A 23,441-nucleotide genomic window follows, 5' to 3' on the forward strand; every position below is an offset into this window, starting at 1 on the left:
AAACAAATAACTATTTAAGTGAATTAAGTCATCAATTCATGCAAAAAAAATGTCTTGAATACTTACTTTATGACTTAGTCCTAGCTCAGTAAACAGGACAGAGAGACTCCCTGCCATCATGGAGTTTATGGAGAGTTGTTGAATATCTAACAATAATAATTATGGTAACTTGAGAAGAGCTGTAGCTTCCCTGAAGAAAAGACATTGAATCTGCCTTCTAAGGTTTGAAGGGGAGGGACCAGCTAAGGGATGAGGAGGAAAATGCAGCTGAGACAGAGAGACCTGAACATGCACTATGATGAGGAAATGCGTTCTCTAAAATTCTGTATCTTACGGAACTAACATGGCTCAGAACCAAATCTAATAATGATATTGGATTTTCAGGATAATATAGGCATTGAAACAGATTCAAATAATGTCTTCATGTAGATAAATCATGTAGGCTTTCAGATCTTTAGAACATCTCAGTAAATTGATTCAGCCTTGCTATAAAAATAGGGGGTAGGTATATGGTTCTCTCTCTTTTATCTGAAACTAACCATTTTACGTCATAGGTAGAGATTCGATATTCTAATTGCTGTCAAGCCTGGTTAAGAAACTGGATTCTTATGAAACCAGTAGAAAATGTTATAAAGATTTATTTAGTCACAGCTGTTTTTACAAAGTAATTTCAAATTTTATAGTTGTATTTGTACTTCCAATTGTAAATTAAGTCTTTATTCAGTGGGATTTAGGGAGTTGTTATACAAGGTATCATGAGGTTATATGTGGTATTCCATGTTGTAGAAAATACAATAAATCACACTGCTTTAATGGCAACTGCTTTATACATGTAATTAAAACGAGATGTTTGCACAGCCTATAATTTTACAACTTTAAAGCTTGACATAAAGCTTATACACATATGTAAACTGCCAGAAAGACACATGCTTTTATTAAATGTAGAGAGATACTGAATAACCACTGAGACAACTCTATAAGATATTGGTATGTCCTGAATTTTGCCCCCCAAAATTCGTGTTGAAGCCCTAACCCCAGTACCTTAGAATGTGACTTTATTTGGACACAGGGTCTTTAAAGAGATAGTAAAAATCAAATAAGGATCAAATGAGGTCATACAGGTGGGGCCCTAATCCAACAGGACTTGTGTCCTCATAAGAAATAGAAAAAACACCAAGGATGTATGAGTACAGAAAAAAAAGGCCATGTGAGCACAGAGTGAGAAGGTGACCATCTGTAAGCCAAGGAGAAAACCCTCAGAGGAGACCAAACCTGCTGACACTCTGACCTTGGACTTCCCAGTCTCCGGAACTGTGAGAAAATTTCTGTGGTTTAAGCCCCCCAACCTATAGTATTTTGATATAGCAGCTGTTATAGACTAAATTATTTCCCACCAAAATTCCTATGTTGAAGCCCCAGAACCTGCAATGTGACTGTATTTGAAGACAGGGCCTTCATGGAAGTATTAAAGGTTAAACGAAGTCATAAAGGTTGGATCCTAATCCAATACAACCAGCATCCTTATAAGAAGAGAGACACACACCAGAGAATGCTCCCTCTATGTCTGCGCCCACAGAGAAAAGGACACAGTGAGAAGGCAGCTACCTAAAAGCCTGAAAGAGAGATCTTACCAGAAACTGGATTTTCCAACACCTTCATCTTGCACTTTGAGCCTCCAGAATTGTGAGAAAATTGATTTCTGTTGTTTAAACCCCCCAGGCTGTAGACTTTGTTATGGCAGGCCAAGCAGACTGATACAGGAGCAAACTAACAGATACATATTTTAGTCATAAATACACTCATACAAGTATATGCATGCACATGCGGACTGCCTAGGTGTAGTCGAATTACCTAGAGTTGTGTTTGAAAACAGTGGGAAGACTCTTATTATGCCTTTGCATATTAAAATTTTTGTTAGCTTAAAAATGAGTATGCATAATTTATGTTTATGCAGCCAGACTGTATTGGATATAAGTTAGGAAAAACAGAATTGTTTTTATGAAGTGGGGTCAATATATGGGTACCCTCCAAGGTACATATTCATGAGTTGATTATTTCAGCTTTCAGACAGAATGTAAGAGGCTGGGCTTAATCTACCTGCAGTCATCAAAGAAGCACCTTAAACTCTGGACTCCACTGGTTCAAATTAAACTTTTTACATGTACTGTTATATTCCTGTCACTTTTCAAGTTACCTTAAGAAGCTTTTTGTGAGTTTAATTAAGCCCGACTAATTCTCCAACAGCACAAAGAAAGATGAATTCCTTAAATATTTAATCCATTTATGACTCCAAGTGTCATTTTCTGAATGTGGCTGTTAAATTCTTGGAATTAATTACCCTTTGAATTAAAGCTGCTTTTTCAGACATCCAAGACATATAGTCACAGCTCACACGATGCGTAAATTCAATATTTCATCTGTTCATCAATAGAATTTATTCCAAATGCTGTATTTAAAATCCCAACCGGGTAGGCTTATCTGTGACCATGGAACTCAGGAATCTTTGACTGTACGCCTCCTTCCAATCAGGTTCTCGGTTTTCCTTCCGCTGCCCGTTTCAGCCAAGTATTAACAAGCTAAAGGTTAGCTGCCCCTCCACCTGCACAATCTCCATTCTTTTTCATCGTTAACTCCCTTCTCCTTAACTCATGTTCAAGCCCCATCTCCTTCAGAAAGCTCTTCCCCTATTTCAGTCAGCAGACAACATAACATAATCGTAGGTCCCTCTGTCCCCTTTCTATCCTCCTAAAACACTGAACGCGCCATGACTTGAATTACACATTTTCTATTTGTTCTCTCCCAGTATTTTGAAGGCGATCCAAGACTGGCATCTGTGTTCCTCAAGACTAGATCCCCCAAGAAGACAAGAACAATCTGGCAACCACATCTATAGAGCAGGTAATACCCTCAGTACCAGACACTGGATTTCCGTAAAAGAAAACTGGAAAACTGGACCTGCGAGGGGACAGAAAACCACACGCATGCACATACTCACGCACACGCGCGCACACACGCACGCACGCACGCAGCCACAAAGATGGAGGCACACAGGCACAAAGCCTGAGTGCCTCATGATTTGTTAGCGCTCCACAGTCATTCTACTGCTCCCAGCCCCATGCCAGATGCTGAGGTTGCGGGAGCTGCTGGTTGACTCAACTTCTAATGGAAAAAGCTGCCTTTTGATTGAAATTCAAATTTGCTGAGGGATGTTCAGAGATTGGAAGATTATAAATTAGCTATTTAGCTCTCACATTTACAAGTCTCAATTTAGGGAAAGCTGTTCTTCAGACATCGTTTTCTAGGATTAGCAATATAAACAGTCACTGAAAAAGATTTCCAGAACAATTCACTGAGCAGTCTTCCTTTCCTTCCACCACCACCTCCCACACACCTCTGACAAAATATAAGTATTTACATCTAAAACATAAGACACAAAATGGCATGTTAGAATCTCCATTTCCGGGCACTTCCTATTAAAACTAAAAACGTGTTATAAAAATACTTGTGTTGCAAAGAAAAATAGGAATAGGAATAGGAAACAACGAATTAGAAGGGAAAACACTGCACTGCCCCGGTTGTTGGGACCGAAGTAGCCAGCACTGGGGGGCCAGGCACGGACGCCCCTCGCGGGCGGGCGCCCTGGAGGGCAGGTACCTACCGCCTTTCATCATGCCTACTTCATAGCACTTGCGGAGCCGACAGGCCTGACAGCTTTTCCTCCTGTTCTTGTCAATTGTGCACTGGTTGGTAGCTGGACACATGTAGTCATTATGTCCTATTAAAAGCAAGAGGACAGAATTAATATTATTTCAGGAAACGCAGCCAGGCAGAATCTACAGGGAAGCCGCCTGGGGGATGTTTTCCTATCACTTACTTGGCCTGACTGTGCCGCTACCTCCGCCTATGCCATCCCTTTGCTGCCCTTCTCCAAGGGGGGTGGGGGGTGTTGCGGAGGGAAATCTCTCCTAGACTTGATTTTTGCCTCTGCCAACTGCTTCAGGAGTTCTTCGGGCAAATCACCTTCAGTTCATACAGCTTATATTTGGAGGCACAAGGCTTTATATACACTCACACATTTTCTCAGCAAATAAGGCTTTTTTTTTTTTCTTTGACCCACACCACTAGCTAAAAATCCTTGTCGGAGTAACACTGTTAGAACTTACAGAGAGTTTCAAAGTTTCTTAAAATAGAATTTAGAAAATCTGTAGGTAGGTATTCAAATGCAGCCTGGAACACCTAAATTCAAGTGGGGGGCTGTGAGCTGGGGTGGCAGCAAAGATCAGCCCTTATTCACTTACTAGCTGGAGGACGCTGAGTGGGGTAGTAAACATCTCTAGGTCTCACCCCTCTCTAACCTGGAGAAAATAAGGGCGCCTGTTATGTGGCACTATTCTAAGAAGTAAATGTGAGAATACCTGTCAAGGGCTTACCACAGTGCCCAGGATATGGTGAGCACTCAATAAATATTTGTTGTTGCTATTGTTCCTTTATTATTGATCTTTCTTCTACCTCTTGTTTACTCCATCTCTCTTGCTCAAATGGTCTTTCTCATTCACGTTCATCATGTGCAACTCCCACAAAAAAAAGTTCTCCCGGGACCTCACATCACTCTCAAACTTTCATCTTACCTCCCACCTCTTCTTCTCAGTTCAACTCCTCAGAAAGGTCTACACACTTGAGGTCTGCTTTTTCCTCACCTCTCCTGCATAGCTCAACCCATGCCTGTTTTCTACCTTAGCTGCCCCACAAAAGCTGCTTTAAATCCTTCTATCAAATGACTCCTATTGCTGAATTCAACAGATATTTTCAGTCCACATCATACTTGACCTATCAGAGCATCTGACAATTCCTCCCTTCCTCTTGAAACATGCTTTTCCCTTGGCTTCCATAATACAGAACTCCCCCCGTGTTCCTTCCACCCCTCAGGCTGTGGCTTCCCAGTGTTACTTGCAGATTCCCTCTGTCCAACATTAAGCTAGAGCGGCACGGGGCTCAGTGTCAGGCCCTTCTTATGACTCCAAATTTTCCCACAAGAGAATTTATTCCGTGGCTCCATCTTCCACAGTCATAAACTCAGATGACTTGCGGATTTGTACTCCCAGTCCAACCCTCTTCTCTGAGTTCTGAGTATATACAGCCAATTGCCCACAAGAAGTTTCTGCTCTAAGAGTTAGAGGTCACCTCCATTTCTTTAGCCCTCAAAAGAAGTCTGGTTTCTAATGTGGAGTATATTAAACTCCACAAATTAATAAACATAGGCATGTTTTTATGAAGAAGTCCATTTATATAATTCTAAATTCTTATACCTGAATTTAGACCATGGATACGATGTGGACTATTTTAAAATGTTTCCCGTACTCAAAAAAAAAAAAATGAGGAAATATTGCACCTTCTAATTCAGATCATCTGTGTCTCTATTTTCCCATTCACCAAGGGCAAGATGCAACATGTACCAAAGTGTTTTCACTACAGAACTCTTTGTTCTTTATTCAACTTAAGGGTCAATCTCAATTAGAATAGGGTGGAGTTGGGCCTTAACAAGAAATGTTGGTCTCATAAAACTTGTTTCTCCATCTTTATATATACGTTATAAAAAGTACTATATAAACAGGCTTCCGACGAAATTAACACGTGCATTCTTTTTGCCGTCAGCAAACTAGCAAGCAAAACTGTAAACTGACCACTTTAGTAAGAGACCACACACTGCCTCAAATATCCAGGCACAATTTTCATGTTTAGAACTGCCCTTATTAACAGGGACAAGCTGAGGAAATCATAGAACCAGAAACAAAATTTACCTGGGCAGATGATAACTTTAAGCAAAAGTTGCCACAGTCATAAACTCAGATGACTTGGAGATTTGTGACACCTCAAAGAAACTTTCAGTGTTTTGTCTCCTATGATGCTTATGCTGTACATGCTGATTTATTTTAACTCTAAAAAACTGAGTCTATATCAAGTCTCAGAAGAAAACAGTCAATAATCATCCGAACCAAAAATTAACTTTGATTTACTTTCCTCTCAAAAACCAGTTATTTTGCAAGCCAGAAGACAAGAGAACTGAATTGGATCAGAGGCCAATTGATTTATGTTGGCACTGGCCATCATTATAGATGTGTATCTTTATAGAACCAAGTGAAATTCCTGAACTAACATGTTTAACAAATAAAATACACTAGATTTGTGCAATTGAATTCATCCCTTAACAAGAAAGAAAATAGATGCACAGTGGAATCATGTTTGTAATGCAAGCCTTTGGTGACAAAGTGGATTTTCTCCTGCTCCAACTACATTAAAATTTAGAATTGATAAATTGGCAACAAGAAAAAATGAGCAGGTACATATTTGATATATGACCTATAAGTTTAGTACCTTAACTGAACACCATTAACAACTATTTATAAGTCTTCAACTGACATCAGAGAAGGAAAACGGCAAGGTAGGTTTTTATTCTTTGAGTATAATAATTTTGTAAAAGTGTGCTATTTTTTCTTTCTTCAAGTGGGCTCCACACTGGGCAGGGCTCAAACTCAGGACCCTGAGATCAAGACCTGAGCTGAGATCAAGAGTCAGATACTTAACCAACTGAGCCACTCAGGCAACCCAGCAAAGGTGTGTAATGAAAGCAAGTGAAGCAATTAAAAGTTAGTTCCTTTAAGAAGAAACTTCACTCGAAACTTTATTATTTGTTCTTGTGAAAACAATGCTTGTAAAAGTCCTATCCTATTGAAGTAGAGCTAATTAAAAAAAAAAAAAAACTTACACCAACTGTATGAATGAAACATAGTGTTTTCACTGGGGACACTGAAGAACTCCATGTACGTGTGACAAGACCAGCCCCAACATGCCTTTTACACAGGCCTAGATGAAGTGTGAAAGGCCAAAGCCAAGATGTGAGGCTCAGGTGACATCTTGGAGAAATAATCACTATTTTGTTGCCCACCAAAAAATAAAAATAACGCCTTTGGACTAATGGGTCTGAATAACTGGGAGTGGAGAGAAGAGGAAATGAATGAAACCTAAGCAGAAAGCATGAGGAGCAGGAACCTGCAGGCCAAACCACACAGCTCCTGGGCCAGCAGATGGGCTCACATATAGCTTTTCTCCACAGGTCCCTGGGATTCCTTCGCTCGACTTTTTGTTTTTCCTTTTCTTCCTATTTTACCCTCTGTCAGTAGCAGCTGTTTTTGCCTTGTTACCAACCCGGAGAAAGATGACACTTGCTAGTTACAAAAATAAGCAATGACCCATAGTCAGAGATTCAAAAGAAATATTAAAACAGACCAAATGGGAAACAAGCAGATGAGGACTCAGAGAAAAGGAAGCCCTCGCACACTCTTTGGCGAGAATGCAAACTGGTGTGGCTGCTGTGGGAAACAGTATGGCAGCTCCTCAAGAAATTAAAAATAGAGCTACCCTATGATCCAGTGTTTCCACTCCTGGGTATTTAGCCAAAGAAAACAAAATCATTAACTCAAAGAGATATCTATACTCCCATGTTCATAACAGCGTTATTCATCATCGCCAAGGTATGGAAACAACCTAAGTGTCCATTGACAGATAAATGAAGAAAGAAAAGGTGGTATTTATATATTTATATAAATATATTGTGGAATATTATTCAGCCTTAAAAAAGAAATCCTATCCTTTGTGACAACATGGATAAATCTGGAGGGCATTAGGTTAAGTGAAATAAAGCCAGACACATACTGCATGGGGTCACTTATGTGGAGTCTTGAGACTACTAAGGCCTAAGGACCTGATGTATAATGTGGTGACTATAGTTGATCACACTTGTATCATTGAAATCTGCTCAGAAAGTAGAACTTAAATATTCTCCCTACAGAAAAGTAAACACATGAGGTAATGGATGTGTTAAATCAGTGGAGGGAACCCTTTCACAAAATATAGGTATAGCAAATCATTACAAGGAACACTTTAAATATCTTATAATTTTGTCAGTTATGCTTCAATAAAACTGAAAAAAAAAATAAAACAAGCAGTATCCTGAGAGAAACTTAACACTGGGTATCTTTCCTCTTGCCACACTTTTCCCTCAGCCTATTCTGGCGGTCATCTCAGACCAAATCTCTTTTGCCGTACTTCACACCCATATACCTATCTGTGCACGGTCCATTTAGACTTCACTTTTTCGTAGCCTATTCAAGATGGATGTGTCCCAAACACAACTGATGGCCATCTTTCCTCATCAGTCTCTTCCTTTTTATCACCACACCACAAAGCCTGAGACCTGGCATTATCGCAAGACTCTCTACCCTCTTCCTCACTCGAACCCTCACACACATGCACACACTGATCAAATCAATTATTTTTAAACTCATTTTCAAAGCAAAATCAATTTTTCCCTGGGCCCACCATCCCCACCATAACTCATAACCATCTCCAGCCCAGATTATCTCAGCAGCCCACTAAGCCACGCTGCCTCCAGCCTTCCCCTGCCAACCATTCCCCACTGTGTTGCCAGGTGACTCTTCTAAAATCATACACCACCATGCCACTATCCCGCTTTGATATTCTGATGCTCCTCAAAGCTCTAAGGATAAAATCTAAATGCCTTAAGACAGCTTATCAAGCTGTTCCTGATCAGCCCCTACCTCCTTTCCTGGCCTCATCTCTTCTACTCTCTAAGTTCTAACCATGTCCTGTTCTAACATAGCCTTCTCCTTCTCACACCCAGGACCGCACGCCCCGTTCTTTCTTGTGGGAACACACTTCCCCTACTCTTAAGTCCAACTGACTCCCGTTAATCTTCCAGGTGTGTCAGTCAAGACATCTGTTCCTCTGGGGTTCCTTTCTGCCCCTTCGATGATGCCTAGCTTTAGTCCTGTCACCGTGCTTACTCCATTGGATTTTAATTGCTTGTCACAATCCCCAGGTGACTATAGGCTTGACAAGGGATGGACTATATCTGTCTCATTTATCACCATTTTTCCTGTGCCCAGCACATTCTCAGGCACACAGTGGAGCACACCACGTATTTGTTACCTGAACAAAATGGAGTTGCTAAAGATCTGTGCTGCCTCCACCCCAATCCCATCTGGAGCCCAGGCCTTTTGAGGGGGCAGGCTGGAATTCTATAAAGGAAGTAATGGCTGAGAAGATGATGACCCCAAACAAAGCAATGTTTTGTTTGGGTCCTACCACACCCGGGACCCCAAAACTCAGGTCCACAAGAGCAAAACTTGGTCCTAAGAGAATTTGTTGTAGAAATGAGAGTTCAAAATATATGATTTTCATTAGAAAATGAAGGATTAAAAAATGTTCAAGGTAATGCCAAGGAAAAAATATACCAAAATGTGCATTAATCATCTCTGAGTAGTAGAGCAGACAAGGCAGAGAGAAGAGGTGAAAAAGCTTAAATTAGCTTTGCCAAATTCTTAAGGCTAGAGAAGGAGGAACAGGATGAGAAGGAGGTCAAAGATTCTGGTGGCTTGCGCCAGGATGTCTCAAAAATTATTCTTATCATTACTCAAAAAAAGGATCTGATTTGGGAGTAAGAGGGGAAGAAGAGATGTGGAAAAACCTGAAACATGTTGTATTTGAGATTTCAGTAGCACACCAACAAGCAACTACCCAACAAACCATTATTATAAGTGTAGTACCGAAGCTTGGGAGGCATGTCAAAATGAAGTTGAAGATCCTATGATCCAGAAATTCCACTTCTGGGTATATGCCCAAAAGAACTAAAGGCACAGACTCAAACAGATATTGGTACACCCATGTTCATAGCAGCATTATTCACAATAGCCAACAGCTGGAAACAACCCAAATGTCCACTGGCAGATAAATAGATAAAAAATATGGTGGATACATAAAATGGAGTTTTATTCAGCCTTCAAAAGAAATAAAATTTGGATACATGCTAAAACATAGATGAACCCTGAAGACACTCTAAGTGAAATAAGCCAGACCCAAAAGGGCAAATATTGTATGAGTCCACCTAGAGGAAATATCTAGCATAGTCAAATTGATAGAGACAGAAAACTGGATAGGAGTTATCAGGAGTTGTAGCAAGGGGGAAATGGAGAATTTATTGTGCAATGAGTACAGAGTTTCCATTTGGGATGATGAAAAAGTTCTGGAGATGGACAGTGGTGATAGTTGCACAACAATGTGAATGTACTTACCCCCACTGAATTAAAAATGATTAAAATGGGAAATTTTATGTTATGTATATTTTACCACAACTTTTTTAAATGAAGTTGGATGTATAAGAAGCATCTCCATGAGGTAGGACAAGAAAAGGAAACCAAAGATGTGAATTTTAAGTTGGCCTATTCAGATTTCCCTCTAAGAAACTGCCCTTGCACCCAAGGGCTGGCCAGCAGTATTGGCCAGGTGCTCCCCACAGCGTGGAAAAGAACTCGATACCTACACCTAGCCAGATGTCTAAATACTGTTATACTTTAAACTACCATCGAAACGTTTCTTCCTAATGTAATTACAATATTATAACATCAGGAGGGCATTTCAGAAGCAGCAATGAAATTATTTCCATAACCTGTGATTCCTAAGACTCCCAACGTTAAAGATATGAGTGATCAACCACATGAAATATATTCCTCAGTAGATTATGGCATGTTCTATCAAAATCTCCCTGGAAGACCCTTCAGCACATTCCAACATAAAATAGAGAAAGAGAGAGTAGAAGGCAAGGTATTAGGGAAATAAATAATAAATTTACTTTCTGTAAAAGAACAACTGCAGTATTATGTTTGGAAATAAATTTTGACTCAGATATTAAAGTGAATATTCTCTGATTTACAGCCAGTGCAATGAGCCAAACAAAATGAAATAGAATTTGGCTGTCTCAGTGAACACATTCCTAAAAATCCAGTGAGGACATTCAGTGTGCCATGATTTGAACTATTTCACAACCACATCTGTATGTAATGGCATGCAAATAAAAACGGCATGCCTTAATAATGCAGCCCGAATTATGTTTTTACAGCTAGTCAATTCTGGTATATTTTAAGGAAAATAAAAATATTATTTGCATCTAAGGATATTGTTAAAGGAAAAAATACTTAAAGGAATTCTAGGAAGGATAATTGTCATGGAAATTTTCTTTTTCTAAATGAAAATGAAGAGGAAATCCTCTATTTGCCCTTGTCAGACCCCAGTCTGCTAAAAATTTTGGCCAGGGTAACAACATGATCCCTCTCCTTGTCCAGCCTTGCTTACCATCTGCGAAACCACAATTGTTTTAAGCACCTGGCCCAGGATCAAACCAACAGCTGCAATAAAGGAAAACATAATGAAATCAGTGACCACCATCTCATTGTAATACACCAGAGACAATGAACTACTTTCAAATAATGCCTTTTAAGACTCAACAAATAAGCAAGAGCTGTTCTACAGCCCAGAAAAGGACCTTCTGAAATTGCTTCTTCTGGGACAATAGATAAGCATCACACAAAAGAGAGCAGTGTGATTAGTTCAATGCCAGGCAGCATTCAGCTCACCTCCAGACCTCTCTCCTTTGGTCTGTTCAACTGTTTCCAGAGAGTTCCCCAAGCTTTCTCCCAACTTAGAGTCATTTAAAGTCCAAACACTCGTGTCCAAAAGCAGTAGAAACTATTTCAAAGTGTTCTTGTCCAAAGCTGAGGAAACAAGTAAGAGGGAAATGGGGGAGGGGGGAACCAGAGCAAGAGGGCAAAACTCAGAGACCCTGAGCTGCACTGTGCTTACGTCCTGGATTCCACATGCCACTAAGAAGCACACTGTCCCATCCTCCCGCTCCTGCATGATCACTGCGGTGCTTTCAGAGAGAAGGGAAAGAAGGTGTTTACTCAGATCTGATGTGGTCTGGAATATGAATGTCCTTTAAGCTTCTGGCCACCTAAATGTTAAATAAAGGGTTTCATCCTTCATCAGGAGCCCTCCAAAATGAAGTCCCTAGCGAAGTTCTTCCCAGGCATCCTGATAAAGGTCATGAAAGAAGAGGAAGGAGCTTCCGTTTCAATGGCCAAAAGACTCCTCTAGCATATTTGAACAGGAGTTGCTATTATCTTTTTTATCTTTAAGTCCATTTCAAAAGTGGGGAAATAAGCCAAAAGACAGTCTATCAGACTTAGAAATATCTACCAGTCTACATTCTCAGCTTGAAAAACAATTTCTCCCAACAAGTAGAAATAAATGGGTTCATCAATTGTATTGCCAATGAACCTTTACATGAGAGTTGTTTGATAAAATTAAACCTGTGCATAAGGACAACTGTTTTGTATTTATTTGTCCTTATTTGCATGGTAAATTTAACTCAAAGTAACATAGATATTCTCATGCATTTTCTAGTCCTCATGGTTGGGGACAGTTTCGCTGACACCTAGCCCTGCAGCCTAGCAAAGATCCAGATGAATTTTAGATGTTCAGTAAACAAATGTGTGGGAATGTATTAAATCCACACTCCCTGGGCATCCAGACAGCTCAGGTCTATGTGGCCAGACTGCCTATGAGGAGACTCTCACAAGAGCCTCTCCACAATGCTCGGAAAGGAGCTTTCTCATTTCTCAAGGGTGTTCGGACTTCTCAGTCTGTATGTTTGTTCACACCCCATTCCAGTTACTGAAAACAAGAGAACCTGGAAAAGTCAACAGTCTCCTCCCCACCCCACCCCCCCACCACCAACCTTGAGAAGTAGCCTCCAGAAAGAAAATGGTCTGAGTGCCTTGAACAAGCTAAACAGTTAGATTCTTGGTCCCATGCTCTCATCTATGAAAGGGAAGGGAAGAAGAGCCCATTCTGGTTCTAAACTTTGATTATTCTCTTTTCTCACCTTCCAGAGGAACATACTTCCTTTTCATCTGGCTTCTTGGGGTTGTAGACTGGTGATTTTTATTTTTTTATTTTTTTATTTTTTTAACTGCTGAAGAGCCCATCTCCATTTGTCCTTGCTGCACTAAATGGAAGGAATATGGGTGTATTTGGGGAACGTCACAGTGCTCAGAGCCCTGGACTCATGTTTGAGTCCTAGGTTTCATGGGATCCCAGTTGACCACGCAAACCCTCTAGGTTTCCCTTAGTGGCTGCTATGAGGCCCAGAGAGATAATATATGTAAACACTTGGTCAACCATAAAACTTTGTGCCAACAGAATGCATTACTATGGACTAAAATACAGCCATTTAAAAAAAAATGAGACCTATATGTACCAATATGGAAAAATCTCCAATATATATTATTCAGTGAGAAAAGTTACTCACAGAATACTGTGTAGAGTATAATGCCACTTACATAACCAAAATATACCTATGTCTATAAGTGTATGTGTGTGTGTATATATAGGCAATTTTTGGATGAAACTACTAATAGTGTTTACCTATCAAGAAAGGAAGCATGAATTTTGGTATGGGACCAGAGGAAGGCATTAATTTTATATCATGTACCATCTTATACTGTTTAACATATAACACGTGTATTCACAGTTTTTTTAATAATAATCAAAATCATAATTTTAAAAAAGCATTTTAAAAAATTTCTAACCAAAACCAGCCTGGCATTAACAATCTTCATTCCTTTTCTGGTTCTGCTACCACCCACCCAGAAGTTATTTCTCTCTACTTTACAACCCTTGGACTAAGTAATAAACTTAACCACCAGAACCTTGTTAAGCAAGGAAAAACTACCACATTTCTTTTATAAAGAATAGGAAAAGGGCTAAGCATGAGCTGTGTTTTTCGAACTGCAGATACTCCAGCAAAGAACGAGTAGCAGACACCCAAACCACAGGCGGAGGCTCCAGTCTGTTTCTGCTCCTGTCCCAAAGCCATCCTGAGTACCGGTGACTCTCCTCCTGCACCTGCTGGGCCTGACCCAAACATTTATCCCTTGAAGGACCGAGGTTTCCTCTCCATATAGAGGATGAAGTCATCAGTAACCTTTATCCTTTGCCAAGCAGGATATAAGGAGGCACACAGGAGGCCCCAGGTTCTGCCCCATGCCTGGTAACAGCCCAGTTCCCCTGGGCAAGCTGGACTAATCCCAGCCAACTCTGTGCCCCTCTCTTCTTGCCTTTAAACCTAGTGGGACAAGGAGCCGGCTACAGTGGCAGCCCTCACTCCCAGTGTCCCTTTTAGAAGGATTCCTCCCTTGAGGGAGGGAATAGAACACAACAGTTAAGAGAACACAATGGGTTCTGTACTCCAGCTAGTTGGATTGAATACTGGTTTTATTTCCTAAATGCCTCAGCTTCCTCACCTACAAAATGGGAACAATTATAGAGTTAACTTCCTGGAATTTCATGGAAGATTAAATGAGATGATGCATATAAAACTCAAAACAAGGAGCCTGGTGCAGGGCGTTAAACTTTAGCCATCATTATTATTAGATATTAAATGTCCAGATTGGAAGAGCTTTAATTTGTAGGGACAGCACTTGAACGACAATACCCTCAAATCAATCTATAGTAACCTATCATTTTCTTCGTAGTTAAATAATCCCTTTTTACCCTTAACTAACTCTCTTCACATCATATAACTTGTGAGGCTACATTTATGCAGTCAAATGTAAATCATCCAAAACACTTCGTCATATCAAAAAAATTCACTCCAGTCAGCATACAGCTAACTGTCAGAGCTGGAAACTATTCTAGTAGCTTGAAAAAGCAAGCAAAACTAAGAAAAATAGCCATGTATTCGAGGTTCTTAAAATACATTCAAACACCTTTTCAAACAACCAAGAATTACAGTCTAACTGTACAGGAATGTGGGGAAGTTATAACATGCCTCTTCGAGAAGAGCTAAACTACACTAATAATTCGCTTCTGGGCTTTAAAGAGAATGTGGCTGTCTCTTCTGTCCAAGAAGATAAAGGACAAAAGTCATCTATAGCCAGAAGTAAGCCCCAAACTATTAAGCCAATCGTACTCTGATTTCTGATTCAAGGTACCAGAATTACCATCATTGCTTACAAATAAGAACAGGGAAGAGGGACTATGTTTATTTAACAGAATATATTTCAAGAGGTGTTAAATTTGGTATAATTACCTTTTTGAAATCTATTCTTTTCTACTGATTAATAATTTGGTGTCACTCCAAATTCCCATCTTGAAGTGGCAATTATAAAGGTTATTATGAAGTTCTTTTTTTCTAATTTACTAAAAAATTCTAGGCTAATTTGGAAGCCGAGCCCACTCTTTGGGAATGCTTTCATAGAAAGAGATTATATTCTTTGGTGTCGCTATCAAAGACATGGCAAGATTTAAAACGGACTATTTAAACTCACCCAACCATAAGATAAAGTCTATCCCAATACTCTATATATCCAACAAGTTTTAATTTAAAAAGTATTTGCCTCTAATTCTATACAATGCAAGTTAAGCACTATTATTTGTTCTTTTTTAAAGGATATTTTAAGTAAGGGAAGACTAGATAAAATTTTTACAAAAAGAAGTGATGTAGCAGGAAAAAAATTCATTCATTCAAGCAATTTTGAGTCTGCTTTACATGCAAGAAGCTAGATATAAGTTTCTGCCCCCTCCCCATCCAAAAGTAGAACATTCCTACACAACCCTTTATAAGACAAAATGGTATAAAGCAAAGAGTGCCCCCTGCTTTCCAAAAGTTTGCATTAAGGCCACATGGCTTTTACGAAAGACCTACATTTGTACCTGCTTTTGCTAGCTGAAAAAAAATGTGAAGAGGATTTTGCTTTTACAGTAAAAGCTATTACTAATATAGGTCTTTCATAAAAGTGAAGTGGCCTAACATAAACATTCAGAAAACGAAGGATACCTGTACTTGATATTTTGAGAGTCCCAAGGATACACTGCTCATGTTCTCCAAAGCTTGACATTCTTTTCTTTTTTAAGGGCTTCAACTCACGACCCTGAGATCAAGACCCTGAGCAGAAATCAAGAGTCATTCAATGGACTGAGCCACCCAGGTGCCCCAGCTTGACATTCTTTCTTTTTCCCCCAAAGATTTATCTATTTATTTGAGAGAGAGAGAGAAAGGGCTTGCACAAGCAGAGGCAGGGGGAGAGGGAGAGAAGCAGACTCCCCACCGAGTGCAGAGCCGGATGCAGGGCTCGATCCCATGACCCTAAGATCACAACATGAGCCAAAATCAAGAGTCGGACGCCCAACCAACTGAGCCACCCAGGCAGGCTCCAACATTCTAAATAAGATAAAGAAGCAGAGATAAGAGGTAGACATCCACGGAGACGTTTTCAAATCCCTGACTCCCTTCCTTTGGTTTTGTAGTGGAAATGTTAACTAATTTTCAGGTGCTGGCTATGAGAAAGAAATTTATGTTTAAGAAGTAAGATAAAGATGATTTAGAAGCAAAATAATGAAATGTTAAGGTATTTGCTCTACTTAGCCTCAGAGTAGAAAGATACACTAGAGGAAACTTGATAGAACCAGTGGGAGGTAAAAATGATGATGACTCTTTACAGGTTAAGCGTACTCTCTAACCACTGTATCAGTCCAGTAATGTAGAAATCACTGTGCCATTTATAACTGAGGAAATGGACGTTCAGAGACAACGGGTATGATAGACACCTAGGGGTGTCTGGCTCACAATGCTATCCTCTTCTCTGGAACAGCCCCCTACTCAGGGTAAGCGCCCAGGATCACTGGTGAAATGTGACTCTGTCCCACAACAGCCAGCTGGTTTAGCGATGTGTCCCTGACCAAAGGTGAGCCCATCAGAGCCCTTCTGCTAATATCTTCTAAATGGAAGAATGTCATAGGATGTGAGGCTTGGCAGCTGGTTCCCTTCCCTTCTTAGGGGAAATGCAAGTTTACAGAGAGCATGAAGCTGACACAGAGAGAGGAGCAGAGGCATGGTTGGGGTTCTGACGGGCTCTGAAGCCCTGGGCCCACGGTCCCCGATGTCTGGCTGTACCCCTACCACGACTGCAGTTAACCAAAACACTCAAGTAGCCTTCCACCAAAACTTACTCTTTGCCCCCACCCCAAAGCTAGTTTGAATTCAATTTTGGTCACTTGAAACCAGAAGATCTACCTAATACCTGAAATAGTTTTGCTAAGATGATATAGCTGATAAGCCATAATAATGATAATTAATATTTTTATGACAATTTATAATTGCACAGCAAAGTCTCATGTGATAATCATTTTTATTAGCTATCTTTAATAAATTGTGACGAACTATGACCTGGATTAAAAATGCGAAACATACATTTGAGGGTAAAGAACAGTCATGCTATTTTGTATATCATAAATCATGAAAGTTGACAAAAAAAATGGGTGAAAGAAGGAAAAAGTAAAAAGTTAATGAACATGAAGCTTTGTTTTTCTGACCCCTTCTGAATCTCCTGCCATATCAGCAGGTACGAAGCAGATAGCCCCATAATGACTGTTCCTGTAAAGATTTTCTTGGAAGAATGCTACTATAGCCTGACTCATATGCCTTTTTATAATAGTTCACTCCACTTAATTGGTAACTGAAACAAAGCCGATTTTGAAGAAAGGAACAAATCTCTACCAAGTCTTGCAAAAATAAATCAACCTGACCTGTTATTTCTTGGTAAATGATTCAGTCTTTAATTTCTACTCCTTTCACTTTAAATATACTATTAAGTACTTAAATGACTTCATACCATGAACTACAAATCACAGCAATCCCTAATCCAGTTATAGTTTTAAGCAAAAGGGCAGTCCTAAATGAGACCACACCAGATCAGGTGTGAGTGATCTTGTTTCTACTTAAAATACAAAGCTAAACTCCTTAGGGGGAATAACTCAGCAATTGAAAGTAATACACTAATTCACAAATGAAACACTAAAAACGAACAAGAATGGATCAAGAAGCAGTGTAGTGGGGCAGGACACATCTCAAATTCAACTTCCAGTCTTGTTGCTCAGTCGTCCATTAAAAAAAAAAAAATCGCACCTCATGACTCAACAATCTCAGAATCATCATCCCCTTCCTCTCCCTCAAAATCCAGCCTGTTGTGATCCACTGTCTTGTCTCTACCTCCCAATCTGCGGCTGCCTCTCCTCAGGCAAAGCAGCCTTTCCGCGGGGTAAGGGCAGGGCCCACATCAGCTGCCTGATTGCACACATCCCATGATCCTCTGCCCCTCCTCAGTCCCACCCAACTTTCCCGACCTTGTCTGTGTCAATGGTTCCTAGGCTCTGACAGGTTTCACCACGTGCAAGCAAACTCTACGAGAGCAAAGGGGTGGATCGAGTAGCCGTAGCAGGATTTTAAGAGATCCCTTCTCAAGGAGGTGAAAATGAAGAGCTTTAAAAGAATGGCCTTGAAAACTAAAATTCACGTGGATAAAGAAGCTCCAGCATTATGACAGTCAAGCGAGAAAATTAAATATCTCTAAAAAGAAAATCACTAAGACACTCATGATATTTCTAAGAGTTAATGCAACAAAATATTCTGTCTCTGCCCCGAGGAAAGAAGAAACAGCTTATCCTAGGGGCACGTGAGCCCTGAGAAAACGCTCTACACTTGGACTACTGACCCTGAACCTGGGCTGCCAGGAGCCAATGCAGAGCTCAGAACTCCCTGCGACTTCAGACAGTTTATCCCAGAAGACAGTGTCAGCACCTTGTCACTGGGAATTTTTCTATCCCAAGACCTTCTTAAAGGTATACATGTACTTTTGAACAAGAAAAAGGGAATCATTGCAGTGATGAGTCCATTACAGTAAAAGATAACACTTTGCTTTCAGTTTCTCCAGCTACTTCAAAATGACTTTCCTACCTTCTATCCAACTGTTTTCAGAATAAAATAAATACAAAATTTCTATTTCTAAATGAAGAAGTGGGAGCAGAATGAATTGCTAGAATTCATTTGATCAGTTGCTTCCGATGCCTGGCAACAGGGAGTTAATGGCACAGGGCAGACAAGCAAGGTGAGGATCAAGCACCGTCTCCAGACTGATCTAATGTATGTAGTGCATTCAAATGAGTGTGGGCTTTATGGCAAATGTAAGATGCAAATGCACCGGAAAGCACCACTCCTTTCATGATAGCTTGTTGTCAGAATGCGCTTACTCAATTAGGGGACACGAAGGAACTGGTATAACCACTGTCATGTGCAGGCCCTCAAATTGCAGGCCCTCAAAAGTGTTCCTGATTCTTGAAATGTCATGGAAATGCCGGTCTAATGCATACTTAGTCTAGTGTCTTAGGCAAAAGGCTAAGACAGCAAGCGATGAAAGCCACAACCCAACCCAGAACTTCAATGGCTATAGGCCATATTCAGATCAAAAGGGAAAAAATTCTTACTAATCCTACTCCTCTTGAATGACTAAATCTTAAGACTCTCAAGGCATCCTTTGGGATTATAAAGAAGACTTCTGAAGGTAGTGGGACTTGAGAAATATGAAAAGGAAGTTAGGAGCCCCTAGGTCTGGGCATCAGGACTGCAATTCCTGTTTCTGCAAGGTTTCAGTTCTATTACCGTGCAACTGCAATCAACAAACTGGTTCCTGCTCCCTGGGATGTCATGGTGACAGTAAATAATCACTGTTGGGCTGCATGACGATAATATTTCATCCTTGCTGATCAGGCCAGGTGCTCTAATGACCTAGATTCCTGGTGGTATCATTAAACCCAAGGCCTTTCTTTCTCTTCCTTTGTTATAGCTTCTCAACAACTCAAAAGAAATAATATTTTGGGGGCTTCAGCTACCTAATGTCCACCTGATGTAATTTCACTTGGGTTCATGAGTAATGAAATGAAAGCTGCACATCAGTGCAAACTTGGCATCTTGCGAACAAAGAATAAAGACATTTCGAAAATAAAGTATGAAGACTTGCTAGACCCATAATAATCTTTCTCTACTTAGGAAAGAGTAAGGAAAATACTAGCATGAAATTGGTTAATCAATTGCAACATGGCTTTTTAAAATAATGTTTTTATATTACAAGTAAAAAATGCTTATTGTAGGAAGATTAAAATGTACATAAGCAAAAAAATACAATTTAGCCATAATTCTATCACTCAGAGATACTCACTGTTAATATTTTAGAGTACATATGTCCCAAGTATATACATATTCCTTTCCCTCTATATAGTATGTATATGAATATGCATAATTATGTATGTACCTATGTGTATGTGCATGTGAATACTCACTCACACACACACACACACACACACACACACACACACACACCAGAAAGTGTTTACAAGAAACATTTGACTCAAGCTCTTTCTCCTATCTTATATTCAGAAAAACTAAGAGGCATTTTATGAGCAATGAATGGTCCACAAGGCTCTTAACAGTATCTGTATTTGTGGGGAAAACGGATCCAAAGTCAGGGATTGTGACTCTGATGTGCTTCTTTGGTTCAGTAATCAGATGTGAGAACAAAAGCAGGAAAAAGGAGAAGGGTCCCAGAGCCCCAAAGCCAAGCCAGCACACACTTTGCTTCTCCTGCCCTTCCCTTGGATTTACAAAAAATCAGGAAGGTACACTGCCAGAATAGGCAGCAGAATGGAAAAAGCCCATTTCTGGGATCTACATTCATATACTTCTGTCTTCTCAAGCATCTCACGCTGCATCAATAAGTGCCAACCTTAAGATCAAGTATTACAGAGAAAATGGAGGGAGGGGAAATGAACCCCTTCAAATATCTTGTATATAATTGATGAAAACTAACCAAACCATCGTCTTCCTTCTCCAAGATCAGCTTTACTGCCATGCTTTTAAAAATTAAAGGATGTATCTAAGTTTATCACCTACTAATGGTTCACATTATGGGAAAGTTTATCAATTCTTGAAAGCAAAAGTCTCTGGCCATTTTTTAAAACATCCCTTCATAAGTATCTCATAAAGCTAACACCAGGAAAAATATCAAGAAAGTTGCAAACATAAAAATTATGAAGTCTAAGCTGAGCCTCCCTAAATTTATCTTAGCTTGGGACCAACTGTTTTTTTCCACATCAGCTATCACATATATTTACCCCCAGTATAGCCGCATTCTGTATTACTACAGAGGAACATCTTTGGATTTTTATTAACATCACTCATGTCAAACTTCAAAAATAAGTTGAAATAAACCATTACTCACATCGTGTAAACAAATAAAAAGTATTATCAACCTCTGGGTACATAATAGACTTACTGCTAATAATAGTGGTACAGAGAGACACATGGGATATTTTTAAAATAGGTCGTTTTTAAAAACCCACACTCTTCTAAAATACTATAGAACACTCCACAGCATTGAACATGCAGAAGGGAGGATGTAATCACAACAACAAATCATGGGGCACTTAAAATGAAGTAGGATTCTCTGCCTGGTCCTCGGGATGCGCACCAGTTGAAGCACCATCTCCTCCACAATGTCTTCAAATTTACTCCAGAGCACTGTGCCTGCTCCCTCCTCTCAACTCATAACATTATCATCTGAAAGACCCTTCTGTCCCTGTATACTGTTTTGCAACTGCAGGCAGTTGCTGGGTTGAACTCTTCTACGGTGTAATACATATTATTACAACTTTCCCTCTGTGCACAAACTGAATCCTTCAGTGGGTTTCACGGTCTCCAGGTTATATATTTTTGCATTTGTGAGGAACTCGAGCAGGGGGGTCTATGGGTGTATACACGTGTGCTAGGAAGAGGACGGGAAGGAAAACCAAGGACTGGGTCTCATAAAAGAGAGACCACACTACTTAGAAGCCAGGTCGTGTGGTGAGAAGGGGAAAAAAAATGGTACGTACCCGATAACACAGGTGAGGAAAACACAAATCTCACAAGGGTTTGGTGAAGACATGGTAACTTGATAAGCACAGGAGCCAGTCAGTGCAAGGGATTGTGCACGAGGTAGGGGAAAAGACAGGGCTGGTATGCAAGCGCTTGTGCGGTGGGACGGGCATACTTGGAGTAATCAGCATGCTAGCAATCAAAAACAAAACAAAACAAAACAAAATAAAGAAGAAAACCATCTCTGTGGTGATTATGAGGTGCCACCATGGCCCTGGTTAACAGGATTGGTAAATGCACTCTTAATACAATGTTCAGATGAATTCCCTTATGAGTAACTCTAAAGTGTCAAAGGAACAAAATGATCATGAAATCTGATTATCTTAAGAAGTGTAATTTCTCTTCTCTGGTGTATAAGGAAAATATTGTATGCATCACTTAATGAAATATACTAAAGGGGTGCAGCCATTATTTTAAGTCATTGTGCTTAGATTTCAATCACAAAAAAATTCATATTTATAAATGTAAGCTAGCCACCCATTCGCTCCGTACTTTCTAATACATGATACATGATTCTGAAACTGCCAAACAAATCAGATAAAAATGATGCTCATTTGGATAAAATTTTAAATCCATACACCCTCTCTCAAAGAAAATAGAACAGGACCTATTGCAGGGAGATATTATAGTTAATAATTAATAATAACTAAGTTGTTTTCTTCTTTTTTCCTTTATGCCTTAGCAGCTGAAAAAATAAAATCTCTTTCCATTGCAGCTAAAGGAAGATAAAAATGGGGAAAATAATAGGAATAATCTCCCCACTATATTCTCTCTCAAGTCAAGTATTTCTTTCCTTTAAAAATACCAAATCTGGGGCACCTGGGTGGCTCAGTCGGTTGGGCATCTGCCTTTGGCTCAGGTCATGATCCCGGAGTCCCAGGATCAAGACCCACATCAGGTTCCCTGCTTCTCCCTCTGCCGTTCACCCCACTTTTGCTCTCTCTCTTGCTCTCGCTCTCTCTCAAATAAGTAAAATCTTAAAAAAAATCAAATCTGCTCTATAACTTGCACGTGAGAAGAGAATTAACATAACAGCAAGAGAAATTTTACAAAGTAGATGATATATCTGTGAAGTAGATTTTTCTTGAATGTTCTTTTTCAGTCAAAAAGCCACGCAAGCAGGCTATAGTATAACCTGTATATATAGACCTGAAACAGTAAAGTATATTATATCGTTCAGAAATGAGCAGCCGATGTCTCAAAGCATACTTTTCTCTGAATGAGTATCAGAAAAACAGCCATTCTCTTTAAAAAGATACAGTGTTTTAAAGGTATTGACAGCAGCTTTCTATGAAGGAAAGAGAAATTTGGGCAGAATTGGGCCATGGGCCACCACTGGTAGGTTTTGTAAGAACAATCTCAGCACATAATTGTGAGGGCTAGTTGATGCCCTTTGAAAATGTGCCAATTAAAGGCTATCTATAATTTTGTGCAAAATTTTGTGCGAATAGGGCTTTCTAATGGAATTGTTGATATGCTTAACCACTGTATATGAGCACAAACTCTACCACTTTAATGGAAATAGTCAATGCCATCACCAGGACAGAACCACTTAGTAGGGAAATTAGAAATTTAATTTCAATCAAATGAACAAAAAATGGAGAAGAATGCTTGAAGTGGTAGCATAAAAAACACCAGCGATTAAAAACATTTGGAACCTTTGCTTATCCTTCAAAGGCATTTGTTGCCATGGTTTTTAAAGACCTTTGAAAGCTTCAGCTGT

At 39.7% G+C, this 23,441-nt stretch overlaps 1 protein-coding gene across 2 annotated transcripts in view; it reads right to left on the reverse strand.

The window, feature by feature from the left end:
* Positions 1 to 23,441, reverse strand: part of ESR1 (estrogen receptor 1) — a 379,111-nt gene that overhangs the window by 196,498 nt on the left and 159,172 nt on the right. For both annotated transcript variants that reach the window (XM_028103407.2, XM_088023837.1), the window contains exon 4: positions 3,659 to 3,775. In XM_028103407.2, the coding sequence (XP_027959208.1) occupies positions 3,659 to 3,775 (117 nt within the window). The remainder of the gene's footprint in view (positions 1 to 3,658; positions 3,776 to 23,441) is intronic.

This window comes from Eumetopias jubatus, unplaced genomic scaffold, assembly GCF_037043125.1.
Source record: "Eumetopias jubatus isolate StellerSeaLion01/CBP00866 unplaced genomic scaffold, mEumJub1_p1.0 scaffold_6, whole genome shotgun sequence".
Lineage (NCBI taxonomy): Eukaryota > Metazoa > Chordata > Mammalia > Carnivora > Otariidae > Eumetopias > Eumetopias jubatus.